Raw genomic sequence first — 17,175 nt, forward strand, 5'->3', positions numbered from 1 at the left:
CTCAGTAAAGTTCTACTTTCATACCAAGTGGTTTTGTGGAAACACATTTTCCTGCGGGAGCTAAAACAAGAAAATACATCTTTTTTGGACCCTTCTGCTCCCCTAACCTTTTTGTTCCCTGCACAGAACTAGATCAAATATGGAATGGTGGACCATACTTTACTAGCTTAGTTATTGGCAGGTCTAGAAACGGATTTTTTTAAATGGAAACTACAGCTGAACTATAGCTAAACACTAGCTGTTGCCACTGTGAAAATATATATGTATATTTTTAATTTAGAATGTAATGTCATCGTTTCATATAGGGTGTTAGTGTTCTAGCTTTTCTCCAATGTTTTCCGGGGAGGGTGTTGCAGTACCAGTGATTGGCCATGTGTGCTGCATAACTTTTTCCATGGTTGGAATGGAGTAGGATATTTTTGTCCCTATTATGATTGTAGTCTAATTCAAAGTTCATTTTGTAAATTGCAATTGTCTTACTCCTATGTGGGTCCGTGTTTTTGTATTAGCATGCTCCTATGTAAATGGGGATGGGGCTCTCTATACAAACAAGATAGGAGAAGTAGAAGTGGAGATCCTCAGCCACAGGTTTGTGAATTGTGTTTTGTAGTATATGAAGCTGTATTACTAGAGTATTGCTTTACAAACACCAAAATGCCTTTTTAGAATTAAGCTCGTAGATTTCTTCCATTATACAGTAATGGTTGGTGCTCAATCACTCCTTAAAAAAGAATCTATCTCAGTCACCCCAAAGACTGGACACATTACTTCTCTACCAAAACCTCCTAAAGAGGAGCTTTAACCTCTGTCCAACTTTAGACTGCAGTCACAAGTCTATTGAGAATGGACCCGGTTATTAAGGAATGTGTTGTCATTTAATTGAACAACCACAATACCAATAGACCTTATCTGTCATTCTATGAATTTGTTTCTATGCAATGATAAATATCATTCATCCTGCAAATTTCCATTAAACGGTTTGGGTGAAACGGTTTCTCAATGATGGTATTCCATAAAATTGTTTTTCTATGAAATCGCATACGGCCATGTGGTATGACTTGCATCTGTTCATGACGTTACAGATTGAAAACATAGCAGCCTAAGCTAAAGCTGCTTTACATACTTTTAAAAATCTTAAATCATCGTTGAAGACTTCAAACGTCTCTCAGATAGAAAATAAATTGGTACTCCCAAGGTAAATTATGGAAACTCTGCTAGTAAGCTCGAATGTTTCCTCTCTATCCTCCATCAAGGTACTAATTTACTCTTTAAAAAACATATGTACTGTTCCATTAACTCCATCCACCTTACACTGCTTCTCCGTGATCTCCCTGTAGGAACCAAAATTCATTTCAAACTAGGAAGCATTGCTTATAAAGGAATTCACCTCCAATGTCTGTCATCAAAATTGACAGTGTCAAAAAGATGATAGATTTACACTTCGAAGAACTGTAGTTTGCAGGTATTTTATTTATCTTTTTATAAAGTAATATATAGCATTTTCCCAAAGCAGTTTATTCAGTGCATCTATTTCATTTAGGAAAATAAGTGTTTACATGAGTCGAATGCAATAATGTTTGTGATTAAATATATTTTCATCTCTTTACAGTTATCTTGGACTTGGTTTAATGTCAGCCAGGCTCAAAATATTAGGAGGCTTCGAAGGACTGCCATGTACGTAATATATTTACCTGTTTTAGTAATTATGGAATTATTGTATTTACAGTTGATGATTTTAGTTTCATACATCGCTGGCGCATAGAGGGGATTCAAGTACAGCAAGCTCTCTAAACGAATATATCAACATTCTTTTATTGAACTGTGCTAAGAGATAACTTTGATAAATAGTGCTTTGTATAAATGGAGTTATCCTTAACCAATGTGTATCCTTTCGTTGGTTTGAGTAAAACCAAATTCTCTTGGGTTCAGTCAAATATTATCCTAAAATATTTTAAAACTGGAAGTAAATGTTCGGTTTTTGTTTTAAGGTAATCTGTTTTGAGTAAAACTGGCCTGAATGTGGTTTTCCAGGAAATTCACTTTTCTATTGTGTAAATATGTTTTCGGAGGTTCAGCAAGAAAACAATCTGTCAGAAAAAATAAGACACTGACCTGTTTCATCATTTACTTTTGCAAGTAAAATATCCACCCCGTCAACATTTACTTTGAAAAACAAATATTTTTTGTTAGTAATCTTGTTTCTGTTTATGAAGCAGCTTGCTCAGAATACAACTGTTTAGAATAATTTTCTTAAAGTCAATCTCAACGTCCCCTTCATAGTAAATGTGAATCAAATGGCTCATAAAGATCTTGAAAACATACAGAAGTACACATAAGCGTGTCTGTTACACCTCCGTTGGAAGTGTCAAGCTAAAAATGTTCTTGTACAGCATTTAAAATTGAGATCTAAGCAAGGGAAAAAAATGTGTTTTTAAGAAGGCCAAAAATCTGCACGCATGAGCATAAAAATTATTCATCATTGAATATTTACAATCCATTTTGTGTTCAATGACTCAGAGAATTCCAAAATGTTTGCTAGGCCCTTATTAACGCTATCCTACGCTCGGCCAGGCTGAAAAAAGAGCTGACCTGTGATTTAGCCAAGGTGTTGTTATTACCGGATTACACCCTCACGTTCAGAAACCACTCGGGTCCTTTGTTGAAGTCATGCCGAAGTTAAAAGTCATGCTCATCTCATACATGCTCCTCTATGCCACCAGATTGAATGTAATGTTCCAAAGGAAATCACTGTTCTTAGATACCCCGGATGCTGATCAAGATGTGGGCAAAAACCTGGGGGGGGGGAGGGGACAGTTTAGGGGCCCCTCCCTGCTCCTCCAGGCTAAGCCATTGAAAAGTGAGATGCAGGTGCACAGAGAAAAAAGCCACCGGTCTGTTGTGGCGGAGTAACCTCCTCTTCAGGGGCGAGTGATAGGACTAACCCGCAAGACAGACAACTTGATTCGGAACTTAGCAGCATGCTGAATGTCACACACAGTATTGCCACTGATGACTCCTGATTGACTAACTGTTAATTTTATAGCACAACGCTAGGGAAGTCACGAAAGCTCCTCCTCACTTAACTCACTTTTAAGTTTATTAGTGTCACAAGTGCTTCAGTTTCAGAAGTCTGGGGTAGTTAGGGGTATTGGTTTTGGTTAGGGCCGGTCAGAGCTTTTATTCCAGCTGGCATTTCCCTGGTGGGCTCGAGCCCTTGGAGGCTGTTTTTGAAAGCCCAGGCCTGCTCCTGATGCCTTTGTCACTTTGCTTAGAAACTCAAAGGGGACGCTTCGAGAGAGATTGGGGGGAAGATGAGGGTAGAGGGAGACGAGAGAGAGGCGAGAAGGAAAGAGGGAGAATAGACTGATGAAAAGAAAGATTGCGTCAGGCTGGTTTGAAAATTTTTGCCAGGGCTGCTTTTGTTTTCCTGTCCGGCCCTGGTTTTGGTTATGGGTTTACTCTTTTGTTCTCACGCAGCTGAATGGGGTCGATCTGGAAATGTATGGCTAAGCCTCTCGTCTCTATTTCCATGGTGTACAATACTGGAATGTGAACGGACTCATTTATAAGTTTAAGAGGGGTTGGTTTGCATTTGAGTCAAAAAGTAGGCGCCCGCAACACCTAGGCTCGCCTACACCCCATAGGTTGGAGGTGGCTAGGTAGACACTGAAAACCAAACTCTGGACTGAGGTCTGAATGGACATTCTGGCAACTAAGTACAGGGTCTATGAAGCTGGGTATAAATTTGGTAAATTGATAAATTGGTTAGCCAACATGGAGACAGAAATTTTTCCCTATGCATACAGGATTGGGAACGTGGTTTGGTCTTTGGCCCCTAGGATGTAGCAGAAGCTTTTGCAGATTATTATAAGGTACTATATGTGGACAGGGAGCAGACGCCTCAGACGCGGAACAGCCCTATTATCAATGATTTGACTCCTCCTAGCCTCTTCTGGAGGATAGAGAGCCATTGGATATCCCGGTCTTGAATGATAGCATTATGAAAGTGATTGGAGGTGTTAGACCTAGCATCATTGGCGTGGGTTTCCCCGGTATTTTTGTCTTTGCCTCCTGTATTTTTACTGTGTGATGGATTTTGTTTTTCTGGTGTAGATACTTTGGGCATTTTGCCACTGCTGTTCAGTGCCAACGTGCATGTGCTCCCTTTGTGAATTGTTATGGATTGGTGATTCCATGATTGGCATATTTGATTTACTAGTCAGTACCTGGTACAGTGCACTGTGTGTGCCCAGGGCCTGTAAATCAAATGTGGCTAGTAGGCTTTCAGCTATGGTTGTGCCACCTGCACAAGCAGCCTTGCAACACGTTCTCAGGCCTGCCATTGCAGTACCTGTGTGCAGTCTAGTACTGCCATGTCAACCTGGCAAGTGCACCCAGTTGCCAGGCCCTAACCTTCCCTTTTCTTACATGTGAGTCACCCCTATGGTAGGCCCAAAGTATCTCTGTGGGTAGGGTGCAGTGTATGTGAAAGGTAGGAAATGCCCTAATGTATGTGGCATGTCCTGATAGTGAAATACTGCCAATTTCGTTTTTCACTATTGTAAGGCTATCTGTCCCATATGATAGAATGGGAAGTTTGCTCATAACATCTTATGAGCATTATTGCCCACGGGAACCATATAGGAAAATAATGTTTGATATGCCTGAACTCAGAATGTTAAGACACATCTTTTAGTGAGGGTGATTTTTACATTATTGGTTTGAAAATGCCACTTTTAGGAAGTAGGTATTTTCTTGCCTAACCATCCAGTGTGCCTCTGCTAGGTTGTGTGTTGACAGTCTTGCTTTGGAGTGACAGGGGCTGGGGAGGTGCATTCTGTTCAGACAGCCACGGGGGCTTAGGTGTGTCCTGCTTTTCCAGGGTGAGTCAGGGCTGGGCTGAATAGACCTGGGCTGCTTTCAGACTATGGGGAGGAGATTTCTTTCACACCTGAATGGGCCTGGTCTGCCAAGGACAATGCTGTCTCCACCTTCTGCCAGGAAGCTGCACCAGAGAGGACCGAAAAGGTTTTGGCTGGGCAAAGAGCTTCTGTGTCACAGAGAACAAAGGATTTTGTATTACAAAAAGAGGGGCCCAGACCTTTAGATTACTTGTGGGAATCAAGAGGAACCTTTGCCACAGAGAAAAGCTGGAGAAACTGAGGAGGAATACTGCCCCTGTGCTGTTTGCTGTCTGGGGTTGGCCTGCAGTGGCTACTTTCTGCCAAGGAAAAGAGAAAGACTTTGCTGTGTCCCCTGCTTGAGAAAGATCTCTAAGGGCTTGAATTAGAGCTTGCCCTCTGTTCTGAATCCTCGGGGGTACAAAGATGTCACCCCACCCCCCTGAACTCCTTTGCTCAGAGTTCTGATCTGCTGATAGGTGCCTGCTAGTGTTCTGGACCTCTGGAGGTTGTTTTAGGAAGGGAAACGGCAAGAACTGTCAAAATTGACACTTCACCTGTTTCCAAAGCATCAGTGTGAGAAGAATTTTCCTAATCATCGCCGCTGCCATAGAATCGATGCAGTGCCTGCTCGCGGCTGAAGTGTCTGCCATGCGACGAATCCTGTGCACCGACGTCCGAGATCACCGCACCAATTCTGACGCAGGCTCCGTTGTGAAAGAACCGACACATTGAGGGGACGCAGCTGAAATCATCGCAGCGCATCCCGGATCTTCACGCATTGCATCATACCGAAGTGTCACACATCACATCAGAGCGTCAAGTCTGTTGCATCGTTGGGGGACTCAGTAGGAAACCGACGCATAACTTACCCATACTGTAAGAAACGGACGCATCACCTCCTCTCCGGTAAGGAGCCAATGCATCACCTCCCCTGTGCAGCAGTAAGGAACCGATGCATCACCTCTCCCGTAGCAGGAAACCGACGCATCACCTTCCCTGCATCCCTTTTTGCTTGCATTATTCGGCGCATGCAAGGTACTTTGTAAAAGTGTCACATTCAGCATTTTCTTGGAACAGAACTGTTTCTTCCTTTTAAGAATCATATTTTTAGTACTGTATTTTTGATTTTTGTTGTTTTGGTCTTGTTTGGTTTAGATAAAGATTACTTATTTTTCTAAACCTGTGTGGTGTTCATTTGTAGTGTTTTCACTGTATTACTGTATGTGTTTACAAATATGTTACATACTGCCTCTGAGATAAGCCAGTCTGCTTGTGCCAAGCTACCAAGGGGGCGAGCAGGGGATATTTTCACAAGTGTATCCCCTTACCCTGACTAGGAAGAAGGGTCCCTCTTTGGACAAAGTTACCTACCTCTGCCAACTTGAGACTCCCATTTCTAACAGGTGGTATGCTCAGAGCCAAAACCCAAGGCCCAAACATCCCTGTCAAATGTTTATAAACAGTATGCGGTAAGTCTGGCCCCTCAGCTGTGCCTCTTACATGGAGAATCCCTGAGAGAGGGAATCCTACCATATGATATCAGGTGAGCTCACATAGTTGTAATTCACAAGCAAGGCAAAAATCTGGCAGATTGCGCCTATTGTAGACCGATCTCCCTGCAAAATACTGAATCCAAAGTACTAGCTAAGGTGCTGGCCAATCATGTTATGGAAGTGATCCAAACCCTAGTCCATTAGTCCTGGAATGGATTTATGACACACTGGCAACTAGTCTTTGCTTGCGGCTGCCTGCAAGTAGCACTGGACTTAGCACAGCTCTCTACAGAACGACAAGAATTTTTTTCAGGTGACTTTGGGAAGACGTTGGACTCAGTTGCTTGGTCCTTCCTACATGGGGTTCTTGAAAGAAGCACTATTTGCCACAGATTTCAAACCTGCGTGAAACTTCTCTACAAACTTCCCTGGGCATCTGTTAACCCCTCTACTGCGCCCGCGATTTTGCGGAAGTGCGGCACTTCCGCAAAACGAGCGGGGCCGCGTCTGCCATTGGCTGAAGGCAGCACCAGTGAGGTAGTGTTGCCGTCGGCCAATGGCCGACGGCAGCACTTAAGGGGTTAAGGTAAACCAGTCGTATCCTCACCTTTCCCGATTTACACTGCAGGGTTGTCCCTTCTTCCCACTTTTATTTGCAATAGTAGTGGAACCCCTATCAATGTGGGTTGGAATGGACAATTAAGTCTGGGGCATCCGGGCACACAGGGACCACGAAGATAGTATAGAATTATATACTGATGATACCCTCTTTTAAGTGGGACTTCCAGACTGCACTCTCCCCCTTGTCATGCACATTTTGAAAATCTACAGAGAGGACTCCGGCCTTACGGTAAATTGGAAGAAGTCAGTTATTTTCCCAGGTAGCAACCCACTATCGAACTGGTCAATATTAGGAGCTTGCTTCCCACTTTAAATACCTGGGAATGTATATCTTGTTTGACCCCGCTGCAGCTCAACATAAATCAGAAAGCCAGCCAACTTACAATAATGGGACGAGGGACCCTTTTTAAAATGATTGCCATACCCAATGGTTGTATCTACTTCAGAACAAGCCATACACCCTCCCTGTTTTTTTGTTTCCTTCATTACAAGCCATTATCACATATTTAATTTGGTCTGAGGCACAACCTAGGGTAGCCTTCGAAAAATGTATACAGTCCCCCTTTGACGGAGGGGTAGGCCTAGCAGATATCAAACTCTTTAACCAGACCTCTCAGCTGTTACCCATAAACGACTGGTTAGCTTTCAAACTGCAAGTTTTCTTCGTAGGTCTCCCAACGTTAAAATATCACAATTTTCCAGTACTAAACATGCAGAGACCTTTGGATGGTGTCCCGTAATATGATTAATTGCTGGCATTGCGCAGTGCAAGACATTAAGTGGCATGGGAGGGTCACGAGAAAGCATCCCTCTGGCACGGATAATGGCTACCAGAGGTCGCCCAACAGAGTGTTTTTTTGGGTTGGGATGCCATTGGGATCTGTAAGATAGGCAACATATGGGAATCATGTCATATTAAGTCCTTTGATCGGATGCAAAAGGACTTTGAGCTCCATGAAATACAACTTTTCTGCTACCTGCAAATCTGAACAGCCATGACTAAATCTTCTTAGAGATTAGCCTTCTTAACTATGGAAGGGCAAGGGAAAAAAGCAATTTCGTTCACCTATAGAACACTAATAGTGAACATGCCAGACCCATTAGGAACCCTTAGGGGAAGGTATGGAGAAGATCTGCGGTCACGCACGGAGGGAGACTGTGTGGAAGCCAAAGTAGTGCCCAGGGAGCTGGTGATAGCGTTGAGACTTTGTCTCATTCAATTCAACTATTTTCATCGGGTTTACCTACAACTGCATAAAATTGGAAGGAGTCCCACTCCATACTGCACAAGATGCTGCCTGCACAAGGGCACCTTTAAACACATGTTCTGGGAGCGTCCACTCCTATCCAGATGGTTAAGTACAGGCAGTCTTGCCCCCCAAATAGCTATAGTAGAAATAAAGTTGGCTGGGATGAAAACTAGGCTGGGCAGCAGTTGGTACTATAAAGAACAAGGGAACCCTCTAGGTAGGCAAGGACCTGGGGTATCAATTTTACGAAAAACAATGGCCCTTGACACAAAAATAGAAGATTATAATAATTATAGGCCGCAATGTGCGCTATAACAGCAAAAAAGTCCAGCCAGACTTGCAGATTTATTCAATAATTCAGTAACCAATTTAAAGAACAATAACACAGTGGGACACAGTCCTGTATCCACAGCGCTTACATAAACTTGGAGACAATACAAACATATAGGATGTATCAGGCATGTAAACAAAAATGGAGCAAGAAAAGGAAACTCTACAATATGCTTGCTTCACACATGTGGGGAACAAAACAGATTATGCACATAATAGTGAACTAGTGTTAAGCCCACATATCATGTCGACGGCGTTTCGATCCATTCAAGGATAGTGGATCATCATCAGGACTACCATTGTCTGCCTGATTAAAAGCCTGCAAAAACGTGGACAAGGGGAACATATAACAATGAATTAGACTTCTGTGTATCACTTGAATTATTTCTAGAGTTAGAACTCATACCATGCTCTTAAGGTGTTGCTAATTCATACCTGTGTGAGAAGTGTCACGCAAACTGTGACAAGCATCCACGGCGCAATGTGGTCAAAACATGCGACATAACCAAGGTGTACAGTAATGATTGTAATTCAAGGTGTAGCTCACATGCCTTGGTGAGTAATACTATAATGGCATTGGGTGAAGGTGTAGCTCACATGCCTTGGTGAGTAATACTATAATGGCATTGGGTGAAGGTGAACCAAGGAAGTGAAGGCGATGAAATAATTACATCAGGACGAGGAGAGCTGCCACGCTAAGTCCAGAAGGGCTGGGGGGGACTGGGTCACAGCTAACTAGCCGTGGTGTGCCGACGCGCTTACACCTAGGTGAGAATTGCAATTGTCAGCAGATGAGTTATTATACAACCCAACCAAGGCCAAACACCCTGAAGAAAAAGCTTACCGAGTGCCCTGGAGGGGATAAAGCAGTAGACTCGGCACCGTAGTTGCAAATAGTCTAAGGGGCGTAATTAAGGGACATCAGACTGCTGCGGTAACCATAATGGTTACTAATGCACACAAACACTGTGTCCGGGGTGGCGCTTACCTGAGGTAAGGTATTGGGACAGCTGTGCGGGGATCCTGGTAGTGCTACAGCTGGGGGCGAGATCTCTTAGAAGTTGCGGCGTGGGTCTCAGGGTGACCAGGGTAGCGACGCGTGTGGAATTGAGGAATATGGAACCGGTCCAAGGGAATGGGGGACCTAGGGTGATGAGAGAGTTACCAGTTAGTGCCGCCGCCGTGGGCGTGCCGTACGGCGCGGGGAAAAAGGAGTCTTACCCGTGTGTTCAGCTATTAGATGGGCTGAGTAGGTTCCTGCATAAAGGGGGGGGGGAGAAATACAAAACCATAGCGACCCCTAGGCTACCTACAGTTAAGGTGAGGTAGAGCGGGCGGCGGAGCAAGGCTTACCTTCGTCCTTGGTGGAACGACAGGAGACGTCCCGGTGCACGATCGCACCGTGGAGCGTCAGGAAGAGGGCGGGCTCGGCGGATATGGTTGTATCGGCCATGTTGAAGGAGGATAATGGACGAAACAATCCGCCATCTTGGAAGGGGTAAAGGATTACCTCTAGTGCTAAGCAGTGGAATGGAGCTATCCCATGGCAAGGCTTCCGCTAGCAAACATAGGTGTGGTAAAAAGGAGCAACCGGGTGTGATTGTGAATTGAGAAAGGGGGTGGTGCAGGGTAAATTAACCTAGTGCTTGAGTGAAGGACCCGAACATGCAGGCGCGTTATGATACACATTCTCATGCTCATACACATGGTTTCATAGAGAGACGAAGGAACCACCATTGTAATTTGCATTTGACCAGACAATTAATGTACCATCATAGAAGCAGGGAAACATTGGCCACTAGTACTGTGGTTGTTCAATTGTCTGAGAGTGATTGATCATAAAAGTGAGGTCCAATCCTCAGTGCGGTTCAGGCCATTATGGATACTGTCAAAAAGGAGAATCATTTTCAGTTCCTCTTTGTTGAGCAAAAGTCCGATATCTCCTCCGCGTGGTGGCAGTTTCAAACTCTTCAGGACAGTCCATTTAAGTTCATTGTCTGAGTGTCCTTTAGTACAGAAGTGGTCCACCAGGGGGGCATTGGGAGTTTTACACCGAATCCTGCTGTGATGTTGACCAATTCTTGTCTTGACTTTCTGCCTTGTTTGGCCAACATATACAAGTTTGCAAGGACATTGGATTAGGTAAATAACATCAGTACTGTTACAGTTCGTGAAACTTCTACATTCAATGGTGACTTTATCAAACACAAAGGATTTACCCTCAATAGTAAATTCGCAGACATTACATGAGCCACATTTTGCATGTCCTACCAGCGGAGTTTGGGTCCATAGAGAATCAATAGTCCTTAGATGTGGAGGGCTAGGAAGAGCAGCGCGAACCAGATGATCTTTTAAGTTAGAGCTCTTTTTATATGCAAACAGTGGCCGATCAAATTGCAAGGTGCCTGCATTAAGAGTGGGCCAATGCCTCAGTATACTTTTTTTGAGCTCATTGGATGAAGGAGAAAAAGTAGTAACACAGGTCAGTCTTGAGGTTGATTCTTTATTTTTTGGAGAAAGAAGTGCTTCCCTAGGACAGTACCAGGCACGTTTGGCAGATGTTCTTACTAGTCTGTTAGGATACCCTCTTTGTTTGAGTTTGGTAGATAGAATAGCGGCTTCTCTGAAGTAATCCTCCTTGGCATAGCAATTCCTTCTAATGCGGAGGAACTGGGAGTAGGGTAGCGAATCTCTAAGGGCTCTAGGGTGATTGCTGTTGTAGGCTAGCAGTGTATTCCTCTCCGTGGGTTTGCGGTGTAGTTTAGTGTGGAGATGACCATCCTGATGGTATATATTAAGGTCCAGAAAGGGGATGGAATCAGTTTCAATGGTGCTAGTAAATGTGAGCCCACAGCAGTTATTATTTAACCAATGGATGAACTGGTTTAAGTTAACCGCATCACTATTCCAGATTAGGAAAATATCATCAATATAACGCTTCCAAATAACGATATCTGATGAAAAGGGGTTGGAAGCTGTTAGAATGGAGTTGGACTCTATTTGATCCATGAATAGTATAGCCAAGTTGGGGGCAAAAACCGCCCCCATGGAAGTCCCCTTAACCTGTTGGAAATATTGTTGGTCAAAGGAAAAGAAATTTTTTGTTAAACAAATTTCCAGTAGTTGAAGTATAAAAACAGTAGGCATGCGATGTGGTCTGGGTCTGGTGTCTAAAATATCTCGTATGACCAAAAGGGCAGCAGTCTGGGGAATATTTGTGTACAAGGACTCTACGTCCATTGTACAAAGTAGCTGGTTGCCTGCACTGAAGGGTAATTCCTCTACGAAATTGACCATGGCCATGCTATCTTTGACATAACATTGGGTGTCTGGTACAAAATCTTGGATGAAGTAGTTGACAAACTTCCCCAAAGGCTCAAGGATCGAACCACAGCCGGATACAATTGGGCGGCCCGGTGGTGCTGTAATGCTTTTATGTACTTTGGGTAAAGTGTACAGTACTGGCATGCGTGGAGATTTAGTATTGAGGAATTGGTGCTCTTTCTGATTGATAATTCCAAAATCTAGTGCTTCGGTGGTTACTTTTAGAATAATAGTTTGAAGCTCCTTAGTGGGATTAGATGGAAGTTTCACATAGTGGTCAGTATTGGCCAATTGTCTTAGGATTTCAGCGGTGTATTCGTCCCTGTTTTGCAGGACAATCCCTCCACCCTTATCTGCGCTTTTGATGACAAGGTTTTCCAGGTTTTTTAGTGAGTTGATGGCTTTCTTTTCTTCCAAAGGTAAATTATAGGGAATGAATCTCTTTTTAGTTTTCAAGGTGTTAAGGTCATTGTTGACTAGTTTCTCAAAGGTAATTACCTCTGGGGGCACCATAGATGCAGTGGGCAGGAAAGAGGAAGGTGGTCTGAATGGGGTATTAGATACAACCAAGGGAGAGGGATTCAGTTGGAAAAATGCATCTAAGCGTACCTTCCGATAAAATCTTAGAAGTTCCGTTTGGAGCTCTAAGAAATCAGTACGAATAGTCGGTACAAAAGAAAGGCCTTTGCTGAGCAGTGAGGTTTCTACACAAGAGAGATTATGTCTAGACAGATTGAATATGGGAATAGCTTGTGAGTCAGACATTGTAGACTCTACCATTTGTAAAATTTCTGTCTCGTCTGACGTTCGCCCGGAGGGTTGTGCCAGCGAGGGACCCGTTTGCCTCGTCCCCTGGCAGGAGTGTTGGATTGGCCCCTGTCTAAAAAATTATTCCTGTTTTGTGGGGGGTTACGGTTCGAGGGACCAGAGTTGTCACTGGAGTCTGAGTTATCAGATAGGTCAGCAGAGGAATCGGAGAACCCTACCAATGTTTGGCGTTGGTTGAATCTACTCCAGGGTCTTAAGTTGCGGGGGTTGGAGTATGCGCGGTCCAGGTAAAAATCTTTCTGAAGATATGGATACGCTGACTCAATGTGAAAAGATTTGATGTCTTTCGTGACTTTGTTCGTTTTTTTGTTCTGCTCGATTCTATAAAACTCATCAACAGTTTTCTGGATTTGGTCCAAAAGTTTCTTGGAATCAGGGACTAGACTATCGTCCTTAATTTTTTTCTCAATGTCTTCGATCTCAACTAGTAAAGTACTTAGTGTCTCTGTGGCTATCTCTATACCCAGAACCAGCCAATGCCTGGAACAAGTTGTTCCAATATGACTAAATCCTTTAATGTATTTTGGATTGTCAGTGAAAATGCCAGGGACGTTTCTTACTATCAGCCCTATAGGAATGATTTCTGCTTTTAAGTATTGTCTAAGCATTAGGGTCATTAGTTCCAAACGGACATATTTTTTCTTTAGTTTCTCTAGCTCCTCAGGGAGAGCAGACGGTGTAGTAGTTGAACTATTGTCAGTTGGGTCAGAAAACAAGGAGGGACCTTCACAGATTTTCTGAATATATTCCAGTGAATACACAGGGGGAGGTGCAGACATGATACAGACAGGGTTGACAATTGGGGTGAAGAAGCAACGGGGTACAGTAAGGGCCCACTTTAAAAGGAAGTAGATAGGATTAGATCCCTTGCAATCCAGCGATTGCGCAACATACTACTATAAAGAACATGGGAACCCTCTAGGTAGGCAAGGACCTGGGGTATCAATTTTACGAAAAACAATGTCCCTTGACACAAAAATAGAAGATTATAATAATTATAGGCCACAATGTGCGCTATAACAGCAAAAAAGTCCAGCCGGACTTGCAGATTTATTCAATAATTCAGTAACCAATTTAAAGAACAATAAAACAGTGGGACACAGTCCTGTATCCACAGCGCTTACATAAACTTGGAGACAATACAAACATATAGGATGTATCAGGCATGTAAACAAAAATGGAGCATCGTCCTGATGTAATTATTTCATCGCCTTCACTTCCTTGGTTCACCTTCACCCAATGCCATTATAGTATTACTCACCAAGGCATGTGAGCTACACCTTCACCCAATGCCATTATAGTATTACTCACCAAGGCATGTGAGCTACACCTTCACCCAATGCCATTATAGTATTACTCACCAAGGCATGTGAGCTACACCTTGAATTACAATCATTACTGTACACCTTGGTTATGTCGCATGTTTTGACCACATTGCGCCGTGGATGCTTAGCACAGTTTGCGTGACACTTCTCACACAGGTATGAATTAGCAACACCTTAAGAGCATGGTATGAGTTCTAACTCTAGAAATAATTCAAGTGATACACAGAAGTCTAATTCATTGTTATATGTTCCCCTTGTCCACGTTTTTGCAGGCTTTTAATCAGGCAGACAATGGTAGTCCTGATGATGATCCACTATCCTTGAAGGGATCGAAACGCTGTCGACATGATATGTGGGCTTAACACTAGTTCACTATTATGTGCATAATCTGTTTTGTTCCCCACATATGTGAAGCAAGCATATTGTAGTTTCCTTTTCTTGCTCCATTTTTGTTTACATGCCTGATACATCCTATATGTTTGTATTGTCTCCAAGTTTATGTAAGCGCTGTGGATACAGGACTGTGTCCCACTGTTTTATTGTTCTTTAAATTGGTTACTGAATTATTGAATAAATCTGCAAGTCCGGCTGGACTTTTTTGCTGTTATAGCGCACATTGTGGCCTATAATTATTATAATCTTCTATTTTTGTGTCAAGGGCCATTGTTTTTCGTAAAAAAGGGCAGCAGTTGGTGGCACTGGGCCTAATGACTACCAAACGGGAAATAGCCCGAAACAAAAGATCTCCATCTGGCCTAGTGATGTGTGAGTGTACTGCTAGAGTGATGGATTTCTGGCAGCTATTGAGAAATGGGTTTATCTGGGCAGGGAGTGCCCAGCAAAATACAGAAAGAACTGGTCCCCATTGTGGGACCTAATGAAAAATTGGAGGGGAAGGCCTACTGGATCGGAAAATTGGGGAGGAACGGGGAAGTCCCAGGTGCTGCAGTCAATCTGTACATGTATAATGAAGATCCGGTATGAAGAAGTGCGTCCTCTGAAATTAAGCTGTATTGTTTTTATTTTGTATTCTGTTTTGAAAACATTGTATGTGTTTCATACTCCACATCAAATGAAAAGTAAAAGAAAAAAAAGGACTGGGGTGCAGAATAGCAATGCTGTGAAGTCTTGATTCCATGCCTCTTTAATCCACCAACAGACACTCCCTGCCTCCTTATCCCACACTTCCAGGTTCGGTTTCATCCCTGCTTTGCTTTCTTTCTTATTGTTTTTCCACCATGTTCTTCCTCCTTCTCTCTCTTGTGTGTTTTTTTCTCTCTTTCCTGCTCAAGATCAAAGTTTGTTGAGGGAAAAAAAATGCCAGTTCTCCAAAGTGAATGCTGGTACGACCAACCTCCAACCATCCATTGGGATGCCAGGTATGGTTATTGCTCCTGCATCTCCCTGTTGGACATGTTTCAGCCTTTCAGTGGCCCTGGATCCTGGACCCCTATAGTATTTGTACCGTCACTCATACACAACGCATGCAGCTCTCCCTCTTAAAAACACTAATGGATTGCTGTAGCATTCACTTGTATTTGCCAAGTAAATAGTCTAGACTGGGAGCAAGCCTTGTAGTCACACAGTCGGTAAAAGGGCACTAAGAAGCTGAAATCGGTTGACAAAAGGGATGCTGGAGTTCTATTCAGCCTTCGCATCTAATTTCATTGTCTAATCATCATTTTAGCCTTCCTTGAATACAAATTCGTTGGCAAACTTACAGGGATGTTTGTACTTTTTGCTTGGAATCCTGCACACACCAAAAACGTACTCACTGAATACAGAGACCCCATTTGTCCCTACAACAATTTCTTATGAATGATGCAGCCCAAAAAGAATAATTCCACGTAGGTTGGTGGGTGAGGGTTTGCCTTACATTTTTTATACGACATTTAACCCCTTTACCACGGCCCTGATTTTCCCGCAGTGCGGCACTTCCGCAAAACGGGCGGGGCTGCGTCGGCCATTGGCCGACGGCAGCACTGGGGAGGTAGTGCTGCCGTCGGCCAATGGCCGACGGCTGCAAGGAAGGGGTTAAGCTTGCCTGATAGCTGTATGTTTGAGAAACAAGGGCCTCCATAACTAGTTTGGGGTTCACATGGATGGCCCTTCATGTCCTGATTGTTTATGTATTCAGTGAACACCTCTCCCCTGAGCCCTCCTTGAATCTCCGTGCCTCTGCCTAACGTACTTTCTCTGCTCTCTTGCCTGGTTTTCACTTGCACCTTTATCTTATCCACTTTTAGAGCCCTGCCTGGTGTCAGATCAGTTGTCAAGGATGTTTCAAGCTTCCTTATGTTTAGTGAAGATTTTGTCCCAGCTTCTTGCCCTTACTGGAGCTTGAATGACCAGTCCCCTGAAATGTACCCACTTCTTGGCATCTTATTCACTGATTACAACATCCTTCTGGAAAATCATACTGTGGTGTGCGACGGCAGAACTGCTAGAAGCTTTGCGAGCTTACCATTATTGAAATAATTTCCTAGTAGTTATTCTTCTAGCTCAGAATATGTGGTATACCTTGAAATGCTCCTTCATTTTGGGAGATTTCATTGTTTGGCCAGGTAATTCCAAAATTCATATACATATTTGCTCACTTGCTTCGGTTAATATCCTGGACAACCTTGGAGTCAAAGAATTGATGGACCTCTATGTTCTCCAGGCATGGCATGTCACAGTCCTTTTTCTCTCTGCTTCTGAACCTTAGCTTCTGAGTATCAGTGTTTGTTGTTGTTCAGCCGAGACTAATTTGCAGGATTATTGAAGGCAATGTTGTGGTTCTTAAATTTCAAACAAGCTCCTGGTGCATGCTGTGCTTTTGCTTTCCAGTCACCCTCCTTTCAAGCATGGTGCTGGCCAACATTGTTGCTTGGATAACAGAGGCCAGTGCTGCTCACAAACTGGACCGGTTGAATAAAATAAAAGTCATATCTGTCAAAGCATCCCTAACATGTTCTTCTAATGATTACCAGCGTCTTGCCAAATTCAGTAGTGGACATCTTGAGCAACAGTGAAAGATGCTGAACCGCCCTGTAGATTGCTTTTAGTGGTGTATCTATGTAGTAGTTCACAGATCACATCCAATTCATAGATACTTCGC

The 17,175-nt window shown here is 43.3% G+C and overlaps 1 protein-coding gene across 1 annotated transcript in view; it reads left to right on the forward strand.

Moving 5' to 3' along the window:
- Window positions 1–17,175, forward strand: part of LOC147665646 (ectonucleoside triphosphate diphosphohydrolase 6-like) — a 169,901-nt gene that overhangs the window by 50,035 nt on the left and 102,691 nt on the right. Inside the window, exon 5 of the mRNA XM_086949616.1 lies at window positions 1,610–1,674. Coding sequence (XP_086805742.1) covers window positions 1,610–1,674 — 65 coding nt within the window. The remainder of the gene's footprint in view (window positions 1–1,609; window positions 1,675–17,175) is intronic.

This window comes from Lissotriton vulgaris, unplaced genomic scaffold (assembly GCF_964263255.1).
Source record: "Lissotriton vulgaris unplaced genomic scaffold, aLisVul1.2 SCAFFOLD_4134, whole genome shotgun sequence".
NCBI classification, from domain to species: Eukaryota; Metazoa; Chordata; class Amphibia; order Caudata; family Salamandridae; genus Lissotriton; species Lissotriton vulgaris.